The 26,143-nt window shown below is 43.1% G+C and overlaps 1 protein-coding gene and 1 pseudogene across 2 annotated transcripts; one reads left to right on the top strand and one right to left on the bottom strand.

The window, feature by feature from the left end:
• The first annotated feature begins 896 nt into the window (after nucleotides 1–896).
• ACAA2 (acetyl-CoA acyltransferase 2) lies at nucleotides 897–22,753 on the top strand. 2 transcript variants are annotated; one of them, XM_059707258.1, is made up of 10 exons: nucleotides 897–1,053; nucleotides 5,845–6,011; nucleotides 8,120–8,248; nucleotides 9,626–9,742; nucleotides 11,570–11,717; nucleotides 13,767–13,942; nucleotides 14,418–14,547; nucleotides 17,393–17,463; nucleotides 21,249–21,403; nucleotides 22,347–22,753. In XM_059707258.1, exons 1-10 carry the CDS (start codon nucleotides 1,038–1,040, stop codon nucleotides 22,429–22,431), a joined length of 1,194 nt encoding a protein of 397 aa, XP_059563241.1. In that variant the 5' UTR covers nucleotides 897–1,037; the 3' UTR covers nucleotides 22,432–22,753. The 2 variants fall into 2 exon arrangements, with proteins under 2 accessions (XP_059563241.1, XP_059563242.1); XM_059707259.1 differs by lacking the exon at nucleotides 8,120–8,248.
• Nucleotides 21,612–22,099, bottom strand: LOC132240117 (large ribosomal subunit protein uL18-like; annotated as a pseudogene).
• Nucleotides 22,754–26,143: the final 3,390 nt, after the last annotated feature.

Below are 26,143 nucleotides of genomic sequence, written 5' to 3'. Positions count from 1 at the left end.
CCGCCCCCGGAGCCACTCAGCCAATCCCCGTGCCGTCCTCCAAGCCCCGCCCACACAACGTCCGGTCCCGCCCACCTGGACTCCGCCTCCCGCAAACCCACGCAATGCGTCGGGGCAAGTCCAACCCGAGGTTGAGGGGGGCGGGGGGCACGTACAGAGGCCGGGGTAGGACGGATAGGGTAGTCAAGTCATTCTCTTGATTTGGAAACAGGTACAGTCTTTAACCCCTAGAGTGCCAGGGAGCGCGATCGCGCTCCTCCTGCAGTGTCACTATTAGAGGCTAGCACAGTGAGGCCTTGACTTACGAGTTTAATTTGTTCCGTGACGGAGCTCGTAACTCAAATTACTCGTATGTCAAATCTTAAAGTGAACGAGTGAGACACGTGATGCTGGGCTGATGTTGTGGCGTTCACTGTGACGTTCGCTGTGCCAGCTAGCGGCGGGGGTATCTGAAGCTGGCTCATAACTCGAATTTTAGCTCGCAACTCAAAGCAAAAAGTCCGCGGAGAGACAGCTAGTATCTTGAAAAACTCGTTAGTTGGGACACTCGTAGGTCAAGGCCCCACTCTTTAGTGACAGATGGCACCTAAGTGCAGAAAACAAATGTAGTAAAGGTTTCCTTAAGTTTTTGAATATGTAACTTCATTTACTTGCGATTCATAATTTTTTCCCTAAACTGTTGTAAAATCAGCAAAAACGCCTTGGCAATTTTAGCATAGTTCCTAGGATATTGGTTGGCACTCAAGTGGTTAAAGACAATGCTTTGAAGCAAAAAAACAACAAAAAAAACCAAAAAAAACACAAAACTTGCAAGGCCCGCCTCCCCAGGGTGATTGGTCCCTCCAGGGATGGCGCCCCAACCGCAGCGTCAGCAGGAGGGGGAGCTGAGCTCCGCGGGCGGGCGGCGCGGGTCCGGAAGTAGGTGAAAGGGCGCGGGCGGGGCCTCGCGGGCACCGCCCCCACCCTTAAGGTCTGGGTGCTGGCGACCCCTTTGCATCGCCGAGGAGAACCCCGCGCCGCCTGCCCCTGCCGTCGCCATGGCCCTTCTCCGAGGTGAGCCGCGCCCCCTCTCCTCGCCCGCTGGCGGGCTTGCCCTCCCCAGGCCCGGTTTCGCGTCCGGTCCGGCGGGGAGTCGGGGTCCTGGGTTTACAGCTTAGTCTCCACACCAATAAAGGGGACTGAAAAACCAGCAGCGTCCACCCCAGAGGCTGGTCTGGGTTAAGGAGGAAGCACTTGTAAGCCTGGGGCGACTGGGACTTGCGTGCAATTTGCGTTTGAGAGTGGAGACCACGGTTCGCTGGCCTCTGACCTTGGAGGCCATGCTCCTCCTTCGTGCAGTAGTGACCCACCTAGTTCAAGTTCAGCTGTTGGAAAGGAGCTGCGCCGTGCACCCGAGGCACCCCGGGACCCCGAGCCACCCCGGGACCCCTGCCCTCGAGGCACCCAGGGACGCCGTGCACCCGAGGCACCCTGGGACGCAGAGGCGCAGCTCGGATGAGCCAGGCTGCCTTGGATCGGATGGGGGGTGGGGCGGGCAGGGCCTGCGGGGAGTTCTCCCAGAGTCGCCAGGGAATTTCTGCTGAGTGCCCTGCTCCCCCAAAGTGCTTGCTGGCGTTCTATGGGAAGACCTGTCTTACTCCCTTCCCCTTGAGTGTCTCGGAGAAAGTGCAGTCCTTAAAGACATACATTCCAGGGTTATCAACTTAAAAAAAAGAAAAAAGATGATGTCAGTTCCCTTTCCTAACAAATGCTCAGTCAATGGAATTTTAGTTTTGAGGATGTGGAAGTTTAGCCTTATTGTACGAATGGAACATTCGGGTAGAACACTTCATGTCAAGGCCCTCAGGAGAACGCTTGGCAGGATCCGAGAACCCACGTTTCTTGGCTGTGAAGCCTGGAGCTGTGGGGTTTTATTCTGAATTTAGTGGAGGCAATAGAAAACCTTTCAAGTAGGGGAATGACAGGACCCGATTTCCACTCTGCCCAGATTTTGTCAGGGCCATAAAACTGTCTCTGTAGCAACCGGAAGAATTTAAGAACATTTCAGAATCTATTGGAGCGCTGGCCGGTGTCGCTTGGTGGTTAGAGAGTCGGTCTGAGCACCGAAGGGTCGCGGGTTCAATTCCTGGTCTAGGGCACGTACTTGGGCACTGCCAGGGGCAGGTGCGGGCTGCTCGACCTGTCTCTTAAATGGAAGTTCCTCTCTCCTCCCTCCTTTCTAGTCTCTAAAAAATGAGAAAAATATCCTCAGGTGAGGATTAACAGAACTACAACAATAATACAAGAATCTTAGCCAGCGGTCCAGGCTACAACAAATGATGGTTTGGACCCGAGCTGGAGGGCAGAGGGGTTGGGGGAAGAGAGGGAGGGATGACTTGAGATAGACCTGGAGATGGATTTGATAGAACTTGGTGATAGATGGCCGGTCGGTGAGAAGGACATGTCCACAGTGGCTTTAGGTTTCTGGTTTGAAGTCTTACAGAGTGAGGGAAGCTGGAGGATCGATTTGGAAGAGAAAGCTTGCCGCTCAAGTGGCGGTGTCGGGTAGGCAGTTGGATAAGGGGATTGAGAGCTCAGAAGGGCTGAAAGGGCATGTGAACAGTTCAAGTGAAAAATGAGTATTCCAAGGCAAAACGTAGTGTTATCCCTATTTCCGACAATTGGGTTTAACTTGCCAGTGCTATTTCCAGTTCTGAATTTACTGCATTTAATTAATAAAACAGCAAGTGTTTGTTTTTTTCCTGGACAAGGTGCTCAAAAAACCCAATTCATTTAAAAGCTGCCTGGTAATGAGCATCATTTCAAAAAGAAAATCTTTTTATGATTTGTATTTAACATTGTATATGTGGTTTCTTACCCTTTCTGTATAATACAGACCCCTCTGATAATTTGATGAAAACTATGAACCCAATAAGGGAAAAGAATGCCATCAACACCCGTATTAAGGAAGTATAAAATGGATTAAGTTTGTGATACAGAGTACTACGGTATTAGAGCTAGTGATCATAGTTTTACAAACCATTTCCCTGTTTTACAGATGAAGACATTGATTCCAGAAAGGTAAAATAGCTTGTCTGTAATGACACAGAAAATTAGTGGCTATGACTACAACCCAGGCCCTAAGCCTCATATACCAATTGTTATTGGCTAGTTAGAACCCATTAGAGGTGTGCACTTCTCAGTGGCATGCCGGGTGCTTGGAGGACTAGTGGATTAGAGAGAACATGTGACTGGTTATTGTAGGGAAAAGGACACATTTGAATGTGAGCTTGATAGACGTTGTTAAAGATGATCAGCAATTTATCAGATTTCTGTCAATCAGAATCCATCCCCCAGTTTTTTACTAACACCCATCCCAGTGTTTGGTGTGAGTGCTCTTCCTGCTCAGTAGCTTTGGGTTGTTTGTATAGCAAGGCAATCAGGCTGCCAAATTACTTTAATCCTAAAACTGAAAGGGATACAGTAAGTAGCAGTTTTTCTTCATGTGTCTTAGTTGCTGTCTGCACTTGCTTAATGACAAGTTAGTGTTAATCTAATAATGTGATAAAAAAATTTTTTTTAAAAAGCAGGCAGAATTCCTGTTTCTCTTGTGTGTGTGTTTTTTTCTCTCCAGTCGCTGCACTTTAGATTAATGTCTTTTCGCTGTCTTTCAGTTTTTGGAAATATTAAGCTTCTGAATTTTCAGGGCCTTTAAAAATAAAAAGGATTGTAGTTTGGTGGTAAAGATTGTTACATTTTATACCTTTTAACAGATACATAACATTGGCATCAGCTCAAATAATTATTGACATGGTGTCCAGTTTATGAAATTGTAAGAAAAAAATCCTTTAAATTGTCTAGTCTTTATACCTACACATCCCAGATTATTTAAAAAATATATTTAATACCATCTTCCCATTCAAAACAATTGTATTTTAGTGTTAGCCGTACTCAAGACAACCTTTGCGGTCTGGAAGCGCAGGTAAACAGAAGTGGTGTCATTAAAGGGAAAGTTCTTGCTTTTGTTTTTATTTTCCACATACACTCTTTGGTTAGTGTCTCATATTTCACCATTAGTAGTACTTCCCCAGACAAAAATGCCCTCTCAGGTATGAAGTACAGGGAGAAACTCATGCAAGGAAGCTTCTGGAGAAACATGGAATTAGCCTTCATTATTTCTGATAAATCAATGGTCCTATACCTCCCTCATCCAAGTATCTCCTATTATTAACATCTAGCATTCGTTTTGGGAAAACTTCCCAAGGCCAAGAGACCTCAGAAAGAGGCTGACAATTCCAAAATTACATCGAGTTTAAGATAACTTACCGACAAGCCACGCCTTAGTAGTGAAATGGCAGATCTTTACACCCAGGAGAGGAAAGGGGCTTGTTATATATAGCCGAGTGGCATGAGCTGACAGGCGGCTGGAAGCCAAAGCCAGGAGCTAACACAAGTGGTTTGTGAACAAACACAGGAGATTTCTAGTGAAAGCTCTGGGCTAACACAGGTGGCTCATTGCCATGTGGCGTGGGCTTAGTAAGAGCTGTCTTCTCCAAAGCAATAAACAACTCAATGGGCCCACTTCCTCTGCAAGAATGTATCCTTCAGGTGATATGGGTCTGCCTCAGTCACTTGAAGAACCAGAATCATTCTCCTAACGATTAGTGTGGCACATTTGTTACAATTGATGAGCAAATACTGATACTATTATTAACTGAAGTCCACAGTTTACACTGAGGTTCACTTTTTGTGTTATGCAGTTCTTGGGTTTTGACAAATGTATATAATGGCATGTATCTACCATTACAGTATCATAAAGAGTAGTTTTGCCCAGCCGGTGTGGTTAAGCATCGACTTATGAACCAGGAGGTCACGGCTCAATCCCAGTCAGGGCACATGCCCAGTTGCGGGCTTGATCCCCAGTGTGGGTGAGCAGGAGGCAGCTGATCAATTATTCTCTCTCATCATTGATGTTTCTATCTCCCTCTCCCTCTCCCTTCCTCTCTGAAATCAATAAAAATATATTTAAAAAATAAGTAAATAAAGAGTAGTTTCACTTGTGCTCCACCTATTCATCCCTCCTTCCCCCTCCTACCCTCTGGTAACCACTAAACTTTTTACTGTCTCCACAACACACCAAACTAATATTTGTGGCCTTTTATAAATACCTGAATATTATATTTGTAGAGAATGGATCTCTTCTAAATTATAGTTACATATTGTTTACAGTCTTTTAGACTGTAAATTTCTCAACTGGAATGAAAGGAGAAGCTGAGGTATTTTTTTGTTTCAGGGCAGGTTTAGTTTGTTCCATGGAAAGAGATCACTAGCATAAAACAGGGGGACTATACTTAGATCCCAATAGTAGTACAGTGTCTGAATGGTCTCAAGTATAGGCCAATATCTAGACACAAATCCATCATTAAAAGTTCCATGGTTTCTTTTCTTTTATCCTCACCTAAGGACATGTTTTTATTGATTTTTTTAGAGAGGAAAGGAGAGAAAGAGAAACATCCGTGTGAGAGAAAAACATCAGTTGGTTGCCTCCTGTACTCACCCCAGCCAGGGATCGAACCTGAAACCTCGGTATGTGCCCTGACTGGGAATCAAACCCACAGCTTTTTGGTGCATAGAAGGACGCTCCAACCATATGAGCCACCCGGCCAGGGCAGTCCCATGGTCTCTTGACAAGATGTGGAAAGGAGTGCTCAGATAGTTTGGGGGAAGACTTAGTATATGCAAAGGTTTTCAGTTATCTAATTGAAAATTTACTTTACAATACTGTTTCGCAGTGAGATTATTTAAAGCATGCTAAAGGACGCTGACTCATCTATGATTGCTTACAAACCTCTCCTGTTGCAATAGGTGTGTTCATCGTGGCTGCTAAGCGCACGCCCTTCGGGGCTTACGGAGGCCTTCTGAAAGACTTCACAGCTACCGACCTGACTGAATTTGCTGCCAGGGCCGCCTTGGCTGCCGGCAAAGTGCCACCTGAGACTATTGACAGTGTTATTGTGGGCAATGTCATGCAGGTTAGTCGGCCAGAGGATGGTATTCATTCCTGTTGCTTCATCAGTTTCTAAAAATAATTCCTTGAACATGTCATAATGGCGGATCAGTCCATAGTTGAAGGTATTTACAATTTGAGTAATTCTCTGACTCCAGAAGCAACGACATGCATAACTCAAATGAGCATATATTCTGGAAACTACTATATATACCTAATTTGGGATACATTTCAGTGCTTCTTGGTTTGGGTTTGTTTGTTTGTTTTTCCAGTTGTATTGAGATATACTTGACTTATAACACCGTATTAGTGTTAGGTGTAGAACAAAATGTTTTAATTTATTGCTTCTAAATATATTAATTTCCTTGACTTATTTGAAGTTAATGGGTTTTCTCTCTTACGCACTTAAGGAGGATAGCAAACCCAAGCAAAAAAGGTAAAAAAAAAACAAGTAGGACAGCCCTAGCCCATGTGGCTTAGTTGGTTAGAGCATCATCCCATGCACCAAAGGGTTGTGGGTTCAATTCCTGGTCAGGGCACATACCCAGGTTGCGGGTTTGATCCCCAGTCGGGGCGCATATGGGAGGCAACGGATCATTGTTTCTCTCTCACATCAATGTTTCTCTCTCCCTCCTTTGCCCTTCCTCTCTCTCTAAAATCAATAAAATTATCCACAAGTAAGGATTAAAAAATAAATAAAAATAGGACAGTGAGTACCACAAAGCCTTTTTACCTGGATGGGCCAATTCTTTTTTTTTTTTTTTTAATCCTCACTCCAGATATTTTTCCATTGATTTTTAGAGAGAGGGAAAGACAGAGAGAAACATCAATGTGAGAGAGAGACACATTGATTGGTTGCCTCCTGCACAAGCCCTGACTAGGGCTTGGGTCGGGGAGGGAGCTTGCAACCAAGGTACGTGCCCTTGACCAGAATTGAACCAGAACCCTTCAGTCCACAGGCTGACGCTCTATCCACTAAGCCAAACCAACTAGGGCTGGATGGGCCAATTCTTCACATTTTATCAATTTTGCTTTAGCTTTCTCCACCATAACTGCTGTTGTTACTATTGTGTGTTTTTAAAGTTACTTCTTTTCCTTCTTGCTCAAAGTGTGATCCTTGGACCAGCACATTGCGTCACTAGGGAAATGTTTAGAAATGCAGAATTCTGTGCAGTCCTAGACCTATTGGCTGAGAACCTACATTTTAACAAAATGCCCCGTATGCATTTTTAAGTTTGGGAAGCACCTCTTACTCTCCTAACCAGTTGTTCATCTCTCCCCTCCCTACGTCAGCAGGTCTCAGCCTCATTATCACTAATAAACAAAACAAACTATCAAACAAAATAGAAACAGACTCATCGATACAGAGAACAGACAGCTGTTAGAGGGGAGAAGGTAGAGGGAGCTGGGTGAAAAAGGTGAAGGTGTTAAGTAAAAACCTCATAGACAACAGTATGTTGATTAACAGAGGGAAAGGGGGCGTGGGAGGAGGTAAGGGAGGGTAGAAATGTGAAAGAGACATGACTTGGGATGGTGAACACAATACAAATACAGATGATATACCGTAGAATTGTACACCTGAACTCTATATTATTTTGTTAACTAATGTTACCCCAGTGAATTCAATAAGAATAAAAAAGTACAGTGATCTCATGTTATTCCCAGGGTATACATTCCAAAACCCTCAGTGGACACCTGAAACCACAGATAGTACCAAACCCTATATACATACACTATGTCTTTTTCTTGTACGTGCATACCTATGATAAAGTTTAGCTTATAAATTAGGCAGTTTCATGCATAGATTTGTTCTTACTGTAGGTCTTAGCAACTTCAGGATACCGTTTTTTTCTTTCCTCAGTAAGTCGAAACCTTTCACTTTTTTACTTAAAGGAAGCACTTTATGGCTTCTCTTTGCATACCTGAATTGCCAGCATCACTACTCTTGTGCTTTGTTTTTATTTAAGTCATAAACACGTGTATTATATGAAATATGCTATAACTACATGCATTGTGTCCTACCTTAGAGCCATGTAGTTTATAATTTTTGATAGGTTGCCAACATCTCCATATACTTCGTCCTTGATTCCTAGATTTATAGAGGAAGTGCGTTTTCTTCTCCCTGTGTTCCAGAGTTCTTCGGACGCTGCATACTTGGCAAGGCATGTTGGTTTGCGGGTGGGGGTCCCAATAGAGACCCCAGCTCTCACTCTGAACAGGCTCTGTGGCTCTGGTTTCCAGTCCGTTGTGAGTGGATGTCAGGTATGGCCAATATTATATTTCATTCTCTGAAATATGTTAAAAGTTATTAGAGAAAATGCCCCATTTAATATAACACCGTATAACACTGTAGGTTTTTATAACTAGAGGCCTGGTGCACAAATTCATGCACAGGTGGGGTCCAGCTGACCCGCCCCGATTGGGGCCGATTGGGCCCAGCCACCCAGGGGGAGGGGCCGTAGGCAGTTGGCCGGCCAATGCCACCCCCTGGTCGAACTCCTGGTGGAGGGGACAATTTGCACATTAGCCTTTTATTATATAGGATGTTTATTAACACATTTCATACCGCTCAGGAGTTTTCTCGTGTTTCGCGCGCCATCTGTTAAGGACCTCTCACGAGTGTTCTCGTTTTTCACGCCCATGGAGAAAGGAGCGAATCTAGATACTTATGTAAATGTTGTTTGGTCCCTCTTCATAGAGGAAAATGTTTTACGCAGTACCATACGTTAAAAAAGTACTAGGAACTTTAATTGTTTAATTGTTTTTGTAAATAAAAATGTTATAATTATTGAAAAACAACACCTAAAGTGCATGATGATGATTTAAATAATGTGCAGTTTGCCCAAAAATGTGCGGACCCTGGCGTATGTCTTAGAGATTTCTATGCGGTACGCAGTGTGTTAAGAGAGGTCAGTATAAGGGATGATTGGGCAAATAGATTTGTTCCTTTGAGCACAGGGAAAAGGCATACAATAAAATCCAATTTTATTTGTCTTCATTTTATTACAAAATAAAATTAGAAACACGATTTTGTCATGAACAATTTTCTATAACAGCATATCTTAGTGGTCCTGATTTTCCCAGCAATCATTTCAAACGGCGGGTTCTTGGAGGCTGGTGATCTGCTTCTTTCCTGAGAAATGCAAATAGTGGGAAGAGCTGAAAGAAGGAAATGGGTCCTTTTTATGAGTCTCCTAGGTTAACTTGGTTCTTGTAAATCTGTGTTCTCCTTCAGATTTGTCCATAATAAATAGGATGAATCTTGCTTTTGTTCTTCATTATCTGCTGGTAATCTGTACGTTTAAACTAGACAATATCTCTGTACATTTAAACCAGACAGAACTCAAGATTTGTATTGAGTTAAGAATTACCATTCCTCACCAAAAAGTAGGTAGGATTTGTTACTTGTGCACAAATGATTGAAGACTATAGTTCTCCCCTTCCCACCCATGTACTTTGGGAATGGATACTTTAGCATTTGCTTTAAAATTACTTTGAAAGTATTTCCTTTTGAAACACTGTAGGCTATGATAGTTACTTATTAGACTTAATATTAGTTTACTGCTTAACACGTACTTTTTAATATGCACTTCTGTCATAATAAAAGGGTTTTGTGGCTGTTTGTGTGTTTTTAAATAGGAAATTGGTGTTAAAGCTGCTGAAGTTGTCTTGTGCGGAGGAACCGAAAGCATGAGCCAGGCTCCCTACTGTGCCAGAAACATACGTTTTGGAACCAAGTTGGGAGCAGATCTCAAGGTTAAAATTAAAAATTATTTCTCAAACTATTATGCTAATTATTTAATAACACCATTTGGTGAGAGAGAAAACTGATTTTGAAGCCAATTTTATTAATAGGGGATTGGCAAGATATAAATTATATGAATTTCATAAAGTATTTCAAAACTCTATTTTGGTTGTTAGTTTTGACTCTTTTTAAAAAATATTTTTTGCCCTAACCGGTAAGGCTCAGCGGATAGAGCATTGGCCTGCAGACTGAAGGATCCCAGGTTTGATTCTGGTCAAGGGCATGTATCTTGGTTGCAGGCACATTCCCAGTAGGGGGTGTGCAGGAGGCAGCTGATCGATGTTTCTCACTCATCGATGTTTCTAACTCTCTGTCCCTCTCCCTTCCTCTCTGTAAAAAAAAAATCAATAAAATATATTTAAAAATACAGTGGGGCCTTGACTTACGAGTGTCCCGACTAATGAGTTTTTTTGAGATACAAGCCGTCTCACGGCCAATTTTTTGCTTTGAGTTGCAAGTTCAAAAAAATTCGGGTTACGAGCCATCTTCAGATACCCCACCGCTAGTTGGCGCAGCAAACGTCACAGTGATTTGACATACAAGTAATTTGAGTTATGAGCTCCGTCAGGGAATGAATTAAACTCATAAGTCAAGCCCCACTGTACATATATATTTTTTTTCTCTTGATTTCAGAGCAGAAGGGAGAGGGAGAGAGAGATAGAAACATCAGTGATGAGAGAGAATTATTGACTGGCTGCCTCCTGCACACTCCACACTGGGGTTTGAGCCTGAAACCGGGCATACGCCCTGTCAGGGAATCGAATCGTGACCTCCTGGTTCACAGGTCGACACTCAACCACAGAGCCACACCGGCTGGGCTAGTTTGAACATTTTAATCCACATAAAATTAGATTCTATCTTAGCATACCTCTGGTAGGGGAATGAACACTTGGGGGAAATGGAAGAAGGAAGGAAGCAGATCAAAAAGATAGGCAAAGGTTGAATTAATGTCTGCTGAATCATTAGTAAACCAAGTAATTAAATCTACCATGATTTATGGGACTTTTCTTTCTGGAGCAATCTCCGTTGAATAGATTTCTTCTTCATCACAGAAAACATTCTCTTTGAATAGAGTATATACAACATGAGAATGATAGCACTGATAAAGAATGATGGGTAGTATGCTGTCCTTCCCATATGAAAGGGCTAATGACATTTTACATTTTTAGCATTTTTTCAGTTATAGTGATTGATTTACACTGTTCATTAATCTCTCACCTAGCCTTTTTGAAAGTTGAAAGGAATAAGACTTAGAAAAGATGAGATAGTTTTAGACACCAAACGTATTTGAGAAAACCTTTGGAAAGATAGATCAGAGCATGGGCAGTGTGGCTCAGTGGTTCAGAGTCGACCTATGAACCAGGAGGTCACGGTTTGATTCCTGGTCAGAACACATGCCCAGGTTGTGGGCTCGATCCCCAGTAGGGGGCGTGCATAAGGACTCAGTGTTAGGTTTCCTACGGGATGCAACCTTGAGAGGTTTTGATTGTGGAGTAACTTCCTGTGTGCTCACCCCGCACATGTAGCATTGCTGGCTCTCTTCAGAGCCCCACGTTTAGAGAGAGAGGAGAATGTGTCATTTTATTATGTCATTGAATGTTTTTTTAAAATGTCTCAGAATCGAATACGAATAATTTAGTAACAGTAATGCTATCAGAAAATCTAATTTCACTTTTAGTTTTTGGAACTCTTAATTGCTTAAATTTAAAGAAATGATAGCATATTACTTTGAAAGACATGCTTTAACAAATCACTTTATTGTTAATGTGTTTTAATAGCTGGAAGATACTTTGTGGGCAGGATTAACCGATCAGCATGTCAAACTGCCCATGGGAATCACTGCAGAGAATCTTGCTGCACAAAATAAAATAAGCAGAGAAGACTGTGACAAATACGCCCTGCAGTCCCAGCAGAGGTGGAAAGCCGGTCAGTGAAACAGGACATTATAACTATTCATAGAAAGAAAACTATGGGGGGGGGTGGGGGGAGGCTCGGGGGGGTGGATGAAAAGGGAGTCAAAAAGTACAAACTTTCAGTTATAAAATACATAAGTTCTGGGTATGTAATGTACTGCATGGTGACTGTAGTTAATAATACTGTGTTGCATATTTGATAGTTGTTAAGAGAGATCTTAAAAGTTCTTATCACAAGAAAAAAATTTGTAACTTCCTCCTGGTGACAGATGTTAACTAGACTTATGGTGACGATCACTTTGCTGTATATACAAATACCGAGTTATTATGTTGTATACCTGAAACTAGTATAATGTTATTTGTCAGTTACACCTCAATTTTTTAAAACTAGGAAGGATTTTCATCGTTTCAGATAATGTTCATATAATAATATTAGTTTAAAATTATATCTTTTGAAAGTTACTTTTTTTTTATCATTCCTTTGTTTTCAGATGATTTAGATACTCGATTAATGATTGTAAAACTAACTGGAAACGTCTCTTTGGAAATACATTCATACTACTAAAAAAGTGGTACTGTTAATTGGCCCTACCCAGACTGGTACCTTTGCCAGTAGAACACTCTGAGAGCTATGATACACTATTAGAGATGATGGCTCACTGGGGCTAGGACAGAGAGGATGTCCTCCTCCATAAGTCATGTTGTATTCACACGGAGGGGATGATGTGTTTGGAAAAGACCCACTGGGTATCCTTTTATGCTAATTGAGAATCATCGCACCTGCCTGGGAGACTTAGAACGAGTCCGAGGCCCTGGCTCTGGTGCCCCAGGTAACACCGCTCACTGCTCTTCCACCAGTTCAAACAGCGACCGGCAGTTCTTTTCTCAGTGTGGGGAGTGGAAGAAATCTACTAGTCTTCTGAGAAAGATTTTTAAAATTAAACTCCTATAAGCAAATGGAAACTCTTCTTTAGGGCACTAAATATTTACTTGGAGCAGGAAGGATAAAGTCCATCTCGGCATTTCAGAGGGGTACGTGGAGTGGGGAGGCCCGCCCGGTCATCCTGAGTCTCGTAGTTACACATTTAAAATGGAAGGCTGTTGGTCTAGAGGTCAGGAGTTATTAGTTCTGTTTCTAGTTTTGCCACATACATCCTATCCGACCTCAGTCAAGTCATTTATTCACTGAGCATGTGTAAAATAGAGACAAATATGTATCTCTAATAATAGCGAGAAAAAATCTTTGCTTTCCCTGTTTCCCTAATAGAGCTGTTATGAAAACCAACTAAGGGAAACGCTTAGCCTGCTTTAAAGTGTTATCAGAAGTGAGGTGGTGTTCCTGCCGTATCCCATTTTGGAGGCTTTGATTGCTATAGTCCACTCTAGTCAGCGGAGGCCGTAAACTGTTTTACTTAGAACTAACTGCTCAGTAATCACTCTTAGAACTTCTTCAGGTTGCTTGTCATTAAAGTTCAGGCATAGATTACTCGTGACATAGGCAACTTGGTAACTTTCTTTCTCGTTTTTGCGTAGAACACTTGACATGAAATCTGTCCTTGAAAACTTTTAAGTGTCTATTACATTATTGTGCAACTTGGTAACCCTTTAGTTACTTCTTACCTCACCCAGAGAAGATTTTTAAAGGGCATTCAATCCATGTGGTGTCATTACACGTGTAGCTAACAAATACTGCTAAGATTTAGCAGCACCTTGTACAGAAAAAAACTGTAATAAAAAAGAAAATTATAATTTTAAAAGGTGCAGAATGCATCTGCATAGAAACATGATCGGATATTAAATCCTCCAATAGGCAAGTAAATTATCCTATATAATAAAGAGCTAATATGCAAATGGTCATCACGCCCTCGACCCCCCGGCACCGGGGGACCTGAGGCTGCACCCCCCGCCCTGCGGGGCTTGACGGGGGTGGGGTCGGCCGGGTCTGGGTCTCATATAAGTAATAAAGGCTCATATGAAAGTAGACCAGAAATTAAATTGAAGGATATGTTTGACTTAGTTTCTTTTCTTTCCCCCCATTCTTATATTCCTTCAACTATTTCAGCTAATGATGCTGGCTACTTTAACAGTGAGATGGTGCCAATTGAGGTGAAGACAAGGAAAGGAAAACAGACCATGCAGGTCGATGAGCATGCCCGGCCCCAAACAACCCTGGAACAGTTAAACAAACTCCCGCCCGTGTTCAAGAAGGAAGGAACCGTTACTGCAGGGAACGCGTCGGTAGGTAGCTTCACAGATATTCTTGAATTCTTCTCAATTTTTGATGCAAAATAATCATGCCGTATCTTTCAGATACTTTTCATGCTAGTCTTTAGTTATGTAGCTTAAAGTAATCAAGCTCATATTCTATTAATTTGGGTTTTTGTAGTTCAAAATATTTTCGGTAGGTGCCCTTATATTTCCATTTCATAGTCTTTTCAAAACATTAGAAGGGAATCTACCTGGTTTATTATTTTAGTTTTCATAATTTTTTCTTTCTCATATATACAATTCATCAGATTTCTCCTTATAGCTACCTGCATCTGGCTATAGGCTTTTCCATTTGTATTCTGTGCCTAAAACAATCTCTTTAATCCACCACTAGTACAAATTATGGCACTGCTTCCTATGCAATGCCATAATCCCAATAGTACTGCTTCACTTTGATTAACTGGATTCTGTACCCTCTAGGTAATCTTCTGTTTTTGTTTCCAAGGGGGTATCTGACGGTGCTGGAGTTGTTGTCATAGCTAGTGAGGATGCTGTTAAAAAACATAACTTCACGCCGCTGGCACGAGTTGTGGGCTACTTTGCGTCTGGCTGTGACCCCTCTATCATGGGTATCGGTAAGTTGGTAGTTATGTACCCTGGTTCTGCTCCATTTCTGGAGCCAAGTCTTCTTTGTCATTCTCATTCCAGAAACAGTAGCCAAATCAAGGTCAGTTGTGGGGAAAGAGATTGATAATCAGTCTTCTAAACAACCAGTCTTTATGAAAAACTGTGTTAGTCTCAGTCGGAAAACCAAGGCCATGTCAACTCCTTGTGGGCAGTAATCATGTCTTCTTGTCCACTTGAATTATTTAAAATTAACAGACAGAAAATAGCAGAGAAGGATTACAAAGTACTGACAGGATTTTTTAAAAGTGAGATGGGGGCCGTCCTGGGGCAATGAGAGAAGGCTGGGAGCCGATGAACACCCTGTCAGGTGTGTTGCGTGTGGCCGTTAATGTCCGTGCGAGTGAGAAAACCGTGTGTTGTCTCAGGAAGTCAGAGTAATACTCACCTGTCTCCGCTGAGGCGCACTAGGAAGATGAAGACTTATAAACAGTGTATCTCAATTGGCAGAGCTCTGGCAGGAGGAGATTTATAACTCCCTGCAAGCAGGTATGGTCTTAGCTGAAAAAATATCAACGCGAAATAGAACAAAAGGCTTTTTGCAAAATGCACTCCTAGGAATCGCAGATGATGATGAATTTTATTTTTTATTTATTTTATGAAATAATTTTTTTTTTTTTAAGAAAGGCAGACTGCCGCCCTGGCCGGTTGTTCTTGGTGGTTAGCTCTTCGGCCCTTGCATGGAAGGGTTGTGGATCAATCCCCGATCAAGGGCATGTACATGGGTTGCAGGTTGGATCCCTAGCCCTCCACATGCAGGAGATCACCAGTTGATGTGCCTCCCTCACATCGCTGTTTCTCTCTCTCCTTCCCTCCCTCCTTTCTTCCACTCGCTCTAAAAAGCAATGGAAAAAATATCCTCAGGTGAGGATTAACCAGAAAAGAGAAAGAAAGGCAGATTGCCACACGCAGCGCCTCCTTTGGATGTGTCTGGTCTGGGAAATGGACCTGGAGAGCTGGTTTGGAGGTTCTGGCTGGGGAGCACAGCTAGCGTCTACCCTGGACTATCCTCTATCAGGGAAGGTCGTCCTCCTCGGCCAAGGGCACAGCCTCGGGAGGGACGCACATGGAGCAGTGAGGGAGGAAGGGGACCCCGCCTAGCCAGCCAGTTCAACCTGGCCATCAGCGGGGTGACAGATGTTGCAGCCAGGTCGCCCTCACATCTGTTGCTGAACTTTAATAGTTCCTGTCATTGTTCTCTGAGGAAATGGAGCCAATTAGGTACCTCACAAAAATAAAATTGGTGCCCAAATGTTCTGATCTATTCCATCTATACCCTCATGCCCCAAGGAGAAGCCTGCCCTGGGGTTTAGATTCAGATTCTTGATAGGCCCAAAGACTTTTTTCATGAACTTAGGCCATTTTTAATAAATGGGTTTCTGAAGTAGGTCCCCAGATAGAAGGGATGCCTTGCTGCTGAGCTGCCTTCTCAAAGATCCTTCAGTGTGTCAGCCTCCAGCTCCTACTCAGACAACACCCTTATGCTGATTTGGGACTAGGTTAGTACGCACCACATTTGCTGCCGTGTCCTGCACGGAATTTCTGAGAAAATTCACTGTGTTGCAAATTATGTCACCAAAAACTGCAGACTATGTAAACATCTGTTAAAAAGTCAACCTTTTTCTTCTATAGCCTTAAAGTGTATTAACTTTCATCTACCTGCTATCAGCAAGACATACCTTTGTCATAGAGATGAAAGGTAGCTTGAAAAATTAAATATCTGTATATCATTATGGCATTTATCACTTCAGCATCTAGAGCAGTGGTTCCCAACAGCAAATGATCATCAACATTCGCCCATTGCACCTAGATGGTTTTGATGATCAATCAGATTTACCCCATAAGGGTAAGTAGTTATTTTTTAGTTCTTTTCCAGTTTAGCCTCATTTAATAGGTTCTGATGCATTAACATAATGAGTAAGCAAAGAAAATGTCGTTGGCCTTCCTTCTATTCCAGGGCCTGGGCATTTCCCTCTTAGTACAAGGACTGCATTGTGGAAGGAATATTCTTTTCCCTCCGGGCTTGCCCAAAGCTGTACATGCCAGCTGTCCCACAGTGTCAGATGTCCCCAGACAGTCCATCTCTCAGTGGCAGTATAGAATCACACAGCTACCCACGTGAACAACACTGGGTTAATAAGCAGGGGAGAATAGATCATCGAGTATCTGGTGGGGATAGATTCGTCAGTCTAATGTCTAAGAATAATTGTTCCTCGTTATGCAATTATTCAACACATAGCCATCCTTTACCCTGCAGAGTGGCTGCAGACCCACACAGAAGGGGAAAGCCACTGTGTGAATGTACCACAGCTTTTCATCCACTCTTCCACTGCTTCCAGATCTTTTGTTTTGTTAATCCTCACCTGAGGATATTTTTTCCATTGCTTTTCAGAGAGAATGGAAGGGAGGAAGAGAGAGAGAGAAATATTGATGTGAGAGAGACACATAGGCTAGTTGCCGCCCTCATGCACCTAGACCAAGGGCAAACCAGCAACCCAGGTACATGCTCTTGACCGGGAATTGAACCCTTGACCCTTTGGTGCACAGGCTGAAGCTCTAACCACTGAGCAATGCTGGCCAGGGCTGCTTCCAGATCTTGGCTATTGTAAATAGCACTGCAATGAATACAGGTCTCACTTTTTGTTTCTTTATTGTTACATCATTTAATAATGTGCTTTCAAGGTAGCAAGATTTGTGGCTACTACCAGCTGTCACATTATTTACCTGTTTAGTAAAGATGGAAAAATTTGATGCATGAATAAATATAAGATGAAATGGATTTTTGTGCTAATATAGGTCCTGTCTCTGCTATCACCGGGGCACTGAAGAGAGCGGGGCTGAGTCTTAAGGACATGGATATGGTAGAGGTAAGTACTCTACTGTTTTCAACATGACTAACCCAACTTCCAGAGCATAAATGGCTTCAGTTTGGTATTTTATAGCTCTTTCTGTTTTAGTACTGTTAGCCTTTCCAAATGATGCACATCTAAATAAGTGTTGCTTTCATTACATGGCTTATGTTGGTACTCTTCCTTATCTGATTAAAATGTTTCATTTATATTTGGATAATTAAAACAGCCTGATTTTTCCTACTAACGTATAAATTCCTGGAAAAATATTAGGACCTTATGACTTCATTACATTTTAGACTGTTATGTGCTTGCTGAATCGAAGTGATTTTTATGTAAAGAGGGGGAGAAATAAGTGACTTTAACCCCATTTTATGGATTAAAGTGAAAAATACAAATAAAGAATTGACCTAAAAGTAAAACAATATCTGGTGTCAAATCTACAAGTTTCTTGTCCTCCCCACAAGTTAAGACATCCTCCCCTCCCCACAATGTATCTTGGCTTTTAGTTGTGGCTTGCTTTGGGATGTACCTATCACATTTTTTTAAAAAACTTTAAAAATTCTGTAAACTTAAATTTATTGATTTTTTACAATATTAGTTTAGAACAAAGGCACCTGAAGTATTTAGCACAATTAAAAGAAGAAAATACTTAAAGATGGATTATGTACATTCTACATTTGGGGAATATTTGAAAATTTTAAATAAGTATGTCTCTCTGCTTGACGTTGGTAAATAATTAATAGAACAAAGAAAATCTCTACTTAAATTGGTAGCAAATGGGCCTTTTCCCTCTGTGTGATTTCCTCTGTGGTAATCTCTCACCCAAAAGGCAATAATCAACAGTTCAGAGACTCCAGGGGGCTGCTTAATTACCATATTTGTATCAGCAAATAGGTACCACTAAATTTCTGACTTTAGATTTCATACCTAAAACTCTATTGAAATATATCAGCTCTGCAAAGCTATTCATTATCATTTATCTATATATCTATATACCTATATATCTATATCTGTATCTATATCATCCTATCTAATAATAGAGAAACATGGTAATTAACCGTAACTTCGCTACAGTTCTCATTGGCTAATCAGCGAGATATGCAAATTAACTGCCAGCCAAGATGGCAGCTGGCAGCCAGGCAGCTGAAGCGAACAGGAGGCTTGCTTGCTCCATTGATGGAGGAAGCAAAGGTTCCCCGCCTGCCGCTGCCGGCCTCTGAGCCGCACTCTAAGAAACAATGTTGCAATTATAGAAGCTAAACAAACCCCAGAAACCTGCTTTCAGCCAGCCGGGCCTCAGAGCTGGAGCTGCAACAGTGTTTCAATTATAGAAGCCAAACAAACCCAGATACCTGCTTTCAGCAGCCGAGGTCTCAGAGCTGGAGCCGAGCCTCAGAGCTAAAGCTGGCTCTCAGTTCCAGTGATAGCCATAGAAGGTAAATAAATCCCAGAATTAAAAAAAATAATTAAAAGGGGGGGAGGTTGGGAGCTTCAGTCACCCACCAGCCTGAAAACGGCCCTCAGCCCCTCACCCAGACTGGGCAAGCACCCCAGTGGGGACCCCCAACCTGAAGGGGGTGTGACCAGCTGCAAACAGCCATCATCCCCTCATCCAGGCTGGCCAGGCACCCAAGCGGGACCCCCACCCTGATCCAGGACACCCTTCAAGGCAAACCAGCTGGCCCCCACCCGTGCACCAGGCCTCTATCCTATATAGTAAAAGGGTAATATGCAAACTGACCCTAACAGCAGAAAGAATGGGAATGACTGGTCACTATGACACACACTGACCACCAGGGGCCAGACGCTCAATGCAGGAGCTGCCCTCTGGTGGTCAGGGTGCTCTCACATGGGAGGAGCTCTGCTCAGCCACAAGCCAGGCTGATGGCTGCCAGTACAGCAGTGGTGGTGGGAGCCTCTCCTGCCTCAGCAGCACTAAGGATGTCCGACTGCAGTTTAGGCCTGCTCCCCGCTGGCAAGTGGACATCCCCCGAGGGCTGCTGGGCTGCCAGAGGGATGTCTGATTGCCATCTGAGGCCCAATCCCCCGGGGAGCAGGCCTAAGCTAGCAGGTGGTCATCCCCTGAGGGGTCCCAGACTGCGAGAGGGCACAGGCTGGGCTGAGGGACCCTTCCCCCCCCCCCCCGAGTGCACAAATTTTTGTGCACCGGGCCTCTAGTCTATATATAAAAGCCTAAGTGACCTTTATGACTGATCAACCAAACGACTGGTTGACTAGTCGCTATGACATACACACTGACTACCAGGGGGCAGACGCTCAATGCAGGAGCTGCCCCCTGGTGGTCAGTGTGCTCCCATAGCCAACCTCCCACGCTGGCCAAACTCCCAGCCCCTGATTGACCTGATCAGGACTAGGTGAGACAGGCCCCGATCGGCCCGATCACCTGCCAGGCCGAGGGACCCTACCCGTGCATAAATTTGTGCACTGGGCCTCTAGTAGATGTATAAGTACTCAAGGACATAGCTCTTAACACCCTGCTATGATTGTCTTTGTAACATTTGATGATTATGTGGTGGTTTTTTCTTAGGTTCAAAAGCCTAGTTTCACAACATATTCTAGGACTCTTAGTACCTCCTTGAGCAGGACTGCATAAAATGGAAAAGGAATGTTGAAGCTAAGGACAAAAGAGCACCATCTTGAGAGAGAATAAAATATAGTAGGAAAGAACACAAGATTCAATTTTGATCCCAACTCTAGACACATTACCTTGCTTTCTTTTTCTTTATTGATTAAGGTATTGCATATGTGCTCTTATCCCCCCTTTGCCCCCCCCCGACCCCCGCTCATGCCCTCACCCCCCTGGTGTCTGTGTCCATTGGTTATGCTTATATGCATGCATACAAGTCCTTCGGTAGATCTCTCCCCCTTACCCCCACACATTACCTTTCTTAAAATCACTTTTCTTATCTGTAAAATTCCCTAGCTAAGATCATATGAAAACATAGTGCTTAAAAACTTGAAGTAAGGTCATTCTCATAGCCAGCCTCATAAAGTGTGATGCAATATGATACTTTTCCATTCTACCACATTTTGACATAGTAACCATTCCTCTTATGTATCTGGCTCTGAAGGTTTATTCTTAATTATCTATCAGTCTCTTCTTGGAAGTATGGGTAATAATACTAGGGAGTAATAATAATAATAATGGCAAGCATTTTTTAGTACATGCCCTGTGTTAGGTAATACACTAGACACTTACTACCTATGATTTAACTTAACCTTGACAATAACCTTAGGATGATACTGCGGTCACATGTTACTACTGAGGAAATGTGAGTGTCAAGAGAGTTCAAAGAACATGCATACAGCCAAGATTTAAACCATCTGTCTAGCTCCAGAACCTATGGGCTCTGCAGTATCCCACTGCCTCTGGTTTCACTTATAATACCACTGAGGACTTCCTTTTTCTAAGGGATGCATTTGACTGAAAGTACCATTTTCAAACCTGATATTTTTACAAAGAACAACTAAAAATAAATTAAAACAACCTTGCAAGGTAATTTAAATAAAAAAACCCCACAACAACAGGCAAAATTACCTATCAAGAATACTAAACAATTCTCAGTTAAAAAGCAGTTTGTGGCATAGCTGGTTTTGCTCAATGGATAGAGCATTGGCCTGCGGGCTGCAGGGTCCTGGGTTCGATTCTCAAGGGCACATATCTCAGCTGCAGGCTCGATCTCCAGCCCTGGTTGGGGCCCGTGCGGGAGGCAACCAATCAAGGTCTCTCTCTCACATTGATGTTTCTGTCTCTCCCCTTCTCTTCCATTGTTTTGAAGGTGAATGAAGCGTTTGCTGCCCAGTACTTGGCTGTTGAGAGGAATTTAGGTCTTGACCCAAGTAAAACCAATATAAATGGAGGAGCCATTGCCTTGGGCCACCCATTGGGAGCGTCTGGATCAAGAATTACCGCACACCTGGTTCACGAATTAAGGTACTCGCTAGAAATCGTTGCGTTTCAGATTTGCCTCTTTTGTAGACATGCATGGATTTAGGTTTCTCCAGGACACCCCATTTTCATTCTTCCTCAGATCCCCCTTGCACTGCTTCTCAACAAGTTCCGTGGGGCCCCTTCTCAGCCGACCTTAGAGATGAGTCCATTAACTTGTTAGCGGCTCTGCTCTTGGCACTGTGAGGGGTACTCAGGCCTCCAACCGCAGCTCCTTGTTTCCAGGAGTAGTTCTGGCCAGCCCTGCATGCAGATCTTAGCAGGTGAAGGCGACAGGTGGACCATCGGTGCTTCCCACACTGTATTGGCCTCCAGTCGCCTCCGCCTGGCCTTCCTAGATCTTGTCCATGCCAAACCTATTGAGCCCGGGTGCCAGCAGCAGGTCAGGACAGTATGCTGCCGCATAATTGGTCAGACCAGCCTGCGCACCTTTCTTTGGGAGCTCGTGAGCATAAGCTGCCCAGGCTGTCATCTCTCCTATGCAGACATACGCAATCTGACAAAGGATACCTCTGTTGGCTACACGAAATCTCATCCTGTTTTGGGTGTATTGTACTTATTTTTGTCCTGGATCACCAGCGTTTCCAGGCGTAGTAATCAGTTTTACCCTCTCAGACTTCTCAGTGTCACTTGGAATCTCTAGAAGTAGGCCTTATTCTGGGCAATTTTAACAAACCCCATCTGTGGATGAGAGACCCGCATCCCCAGCTTGCCACCCCTACTTAAAAAAAAAACAACATTCAGTTTTCCTAATTCTTTCTCCTGTTGTGACTATAAACTAATATTGAGGAATGAGGAAAACACTGAGACAATGATCTGAATGCGAATGAATAATACATATGTGGTTATCGGTAATGCTATTTAATTATCTAACTAACTTCTTTAATTCTTTATTTGAGTAGATTTCAGCCATTGCTTTCTTCCGTAGGCGCCGAGGCGGGAAATACGGCGTTGGGTCGGCTTGCATTGGAGGCGGCCAGGGCATCGCAGTCATCATTGAGAGCATGGCCTGAGAGCACGGCGTCCGCCATGGCCCACTCTGACTTCCTTGGCCAGGCCCAGTGACCCGGTGACCATGGGAGCAGCTGCAGAACTGGCCACGCCCCCCACTGAAAGTGATGGAGTTTCACGAAGGGATGGTGAGGAGAGATGCGTTTCCCATGATTAGAGCCCGTGCCAGAATAAGTTCTCTCAGGTTTACACCAATATGATGTATTATGAACTCAAATCCGGCTATACAAGGCCCTCAGAGCAGTTGTATCCTTGCCAAATAATCACCATTTATGCCTTAGATAATGTGATCTCAAGGAAATTGAATAAATATTGCCTACACTCGGCTAATTCTTTCCTGTCATTTTTTATATTTTTAAAAATGTTAATTGTGGTAAAATACATGTAACAAAGTTTACCATCTTCACCATTTTTAGTGTACAGTCAGTGGCATTAGGTGCACTCACATGGTTGTGCAACCATCATCACCCAGCTCCAGAACTTTTTTCATCTTGTAATAGAAACTATGTGGCTATTAAACAATAACTCCCTGCCCTGGCTGACATGGCTCAGTGGTTAGAGCGTCGGCCTGGGTACCAGAGGGTCATGGGTTCGATTCTCGGTCAAGAACACATACCTGAGTTGCAGGTTCGATTCCCAGTCCCAGTTCGGGGTGCATGTGGAAGGCATCCAGTGGATGTGTCTCTCTCACATCGATGATTCTCTCCTTTCTCTCTCCCCCTTACCTTGTCCATTCTACTCTCTATAGAAATCAATGGGAAAAATAGGCTCAGGTGAGGATTAACAAAACAAGAAAAAAAGCCCGACCAGAGGTCATGGTTGGATTCCCAGTCATGGTCAGGGCACATGCCAGGTTGGGGCTCAATCCCCAGTAGAGGGCGTGCAGGAGGCAGCCAATCAATGATTATATTATCTCTCAACATTGATGTTTCTATCTCTCCCTCTCCCTTCCTCTCTGAAATCAATAAAAATATACATTTTTATAAAACAACTCCCCATTCCTCCCTCCCTACAGCCCCTGGCACCCATCAATCTACTTCTCTCAAGGAATTTGACTATTCTAGATATCTCCTATAAGTGGAGTCACATAGTATTTGTCTTCTTGTGACTGGCTTATTTCATTTAGCATAATGTCCTCAAGGTTCACTCATGTTGTAGCATGTATCAGAATTTCCTTTTTTTAAGGCCAAATAATATTCCATTACATGTATATTCCACATTTTGTTTATTCCTCATCTATGAACATTTAGGTTGCTGCCACTTCTTAGCTACTATAAATAATGCGCTGCAAACCTGGGTGTTCAAATACCTGTCCATGGCCTTGCTTTCAGTTCTTTTGGGAATATATCCAGAAGTGGAATGGCTGGATAATATGGTAATTCTATTTTTAATATTTCTAGGAATGGACATAATGTTTTCCATAGCAGCTGTACCATGTTACACTCTTATCAACACTGCACAAGGGTTTCAATTTTTCCACATCCTCGCCAATACTCGCTATTTTCTGCTTGTTTTTTTTTTTTAATATTTCTTTTATTGATTTTTACAGAGAGGAAGGGAGAGGGATAGAGAGTTAGAAACATCGATGAGAGGGAAACACCGATCAGCTGCCTCCTGCACACCTTCTACTGGGGATTGAGCCAGCAACCAAGGCACATGCCCTTGACCGGAATCGAACCTGGGACCCTTCAGTCCGCAGGCCGATGCTCTATCCACTGAGCCAAACCGGTTAGGGCTGCTTGTTTTTATAATAACCATCTTAATGGGTGTGAGGTGATATCTCATTGCAGTTTTGAGTTGCATTTCCCTAATTAGTGACTTGAGCATCTTTTTCTCTGCTTATTGGACACTCGTGTATCTTTTTTGGAGAAATATCTATTTTAAGTCCTTTTCCTGTTGTTTTTTTTAACTAGAGTTGTTTATTTTTTCGTTGTTGAGTTGTCTTGTATTATTTTTGTAAATATTTTGAAAACAGGTTTAATTTGTGTGTTGAGTGATATTCATAATCCATCCTGAGATAAATGTCCAAGGAGCAAAATTACTGAATTTAGTCTTGATATTAATAAATGATACCATATTAGATTCTTTTCTTGAATAAAGATGGTGCTGATTATGTATTTTAAGTCTTCAAATACATTTGAATGGAAACAACTTCCTTAAGGAAGATTTATGTTCATTTTAAGGACCATATTTTTTAGTGGAAAGTATGGGACCGAGAAGAGGCTAACAGTCAAGTCTCAGAAGAAGGCAGGCGACACCCCTTCTCTCCCCCCACCAGCACTTCCAGCCGTCAGAAAGGAATGTTGTCCTCCGTGTCTGTTAGTGGCCAGCTCGGGCGAAACGAGACAGTAGGAAGTAGCTATTGTAAATCACTGAGCTTATGCTCAAGTTTAGAGAAGCCGAATTGAATGCCACTGGGGCCCCCCACTGAGAAGAGTTTCGTGGTTTATCTGAATTACCCCCGTTCTCATTCCTTTTCCGCACACACCCTTAACCCAGTGGTTCTCAACAGGGGGCAGTTTTATCCCCAGGGGACACTTGGCAATATTGGGAGGCGTGTTTGGTTGTCATGACGAGGGAGGGGGTGCTCCTGGCATCTGGTAGGCAGAGGCCAAGGATGCATCTAACATCCTACCTGCAGAGGACAGCCCTACAACAGCCATCTGGCCCGACATGTCAGGAGGGCTGCTGTTGAAAAATACTGCCTTCACCCTAAATCCACATCCCTCCTCAGGTCACCGCCCCATTCTGTTTGTTTACATACCCACGTAGGTATATGAATACATACACACACATACATTTTTTTAGAGAGAGAGAAACATTCACTTGTTCCATTTATTTATACATCATCTACTGGCTTCCAGTTTGGATCCTGTCCTCCAGTGACTATATCATCACTACGTCCTGCATCTTTTTTTTTTTTTAATCATTCAATCATGTCTTAATTCTCAGAAACTTGAATACCCAATTGGTCAAGGGCCTCTCAGTGCCATGACCAAAACACCAGTGACGTCATCGTCCTGTATCAGGTGCCTGCTCCCTTGGCCACAGCAGCGAACAGCTGCAAGGAGCTGCTCCGAGGGAGACTCCTGGCACAGCCCTTGGCAGAGGTTTATTGCTTTCCCCAACAAGGTCATGTGGCTTTATTTGATGAGTTCTATTTTATTTTCTATGTAGTTATTTCTAATGGAGAGCTTCTGGATATTATGCATCTAGCCAGCTTGCTGAACCTTTTTATTAGCTCTAATCATGTAAACAATATCTCATTTATCTTTATTATCTTAAAGAAAAATCAAATGACAGTAAGAATCTATAATAATAAAAGCATAATATGCTAATTAGACCAGACATCCTTCCAGAAGACCTTCCGGACGAAGCCAGGGCTGCAAGGGAAGCCCGGGTCCCAGGTGCCAGAGGGAAGCCGGTGCCGGCAGCCAGGGGAAGGAAGGCCTACTCTTGCATGAATTTCATGCATCGGGCCTCTAGTAATCTACTAGTATAAAACCGAGTTCATCTGTATTCCCCTTTTGCAGAGTGGTCCAATTATTTTATATGTTTTCTCACTTTACATAATAAGTTCCATCTTTTCCACCTTCATGGGGGGAAAAAGTTTGTAAATTCCTAACGAAATCAAATGGCTTAAGATGTAGGATGAGAGCATACATGTGTGAAGGTACCCTAAAGGAATGCCTTTGTGCCCTAACCGGTTTGGCT

The sequence above is a fragment of the Myotis daubentonii genome, chromosome 8 (assembly GCF_963259705.1).
Source record: "Myotis daubentonii chromosome 8, mMyoDau2.1, whole genome shotgun sequence".
Classification (NCBI taxonomy): Eukaryota; Metazoa; Chordata; class Mammalia; order Chiroptera; family Vespertilionidae; genus Myotis; species Myotis daubentonii.
Note: the sequence above shows the minus strand (reverse complement) of the source record. Positions and strands in the feature narration are given on the sequence as shown.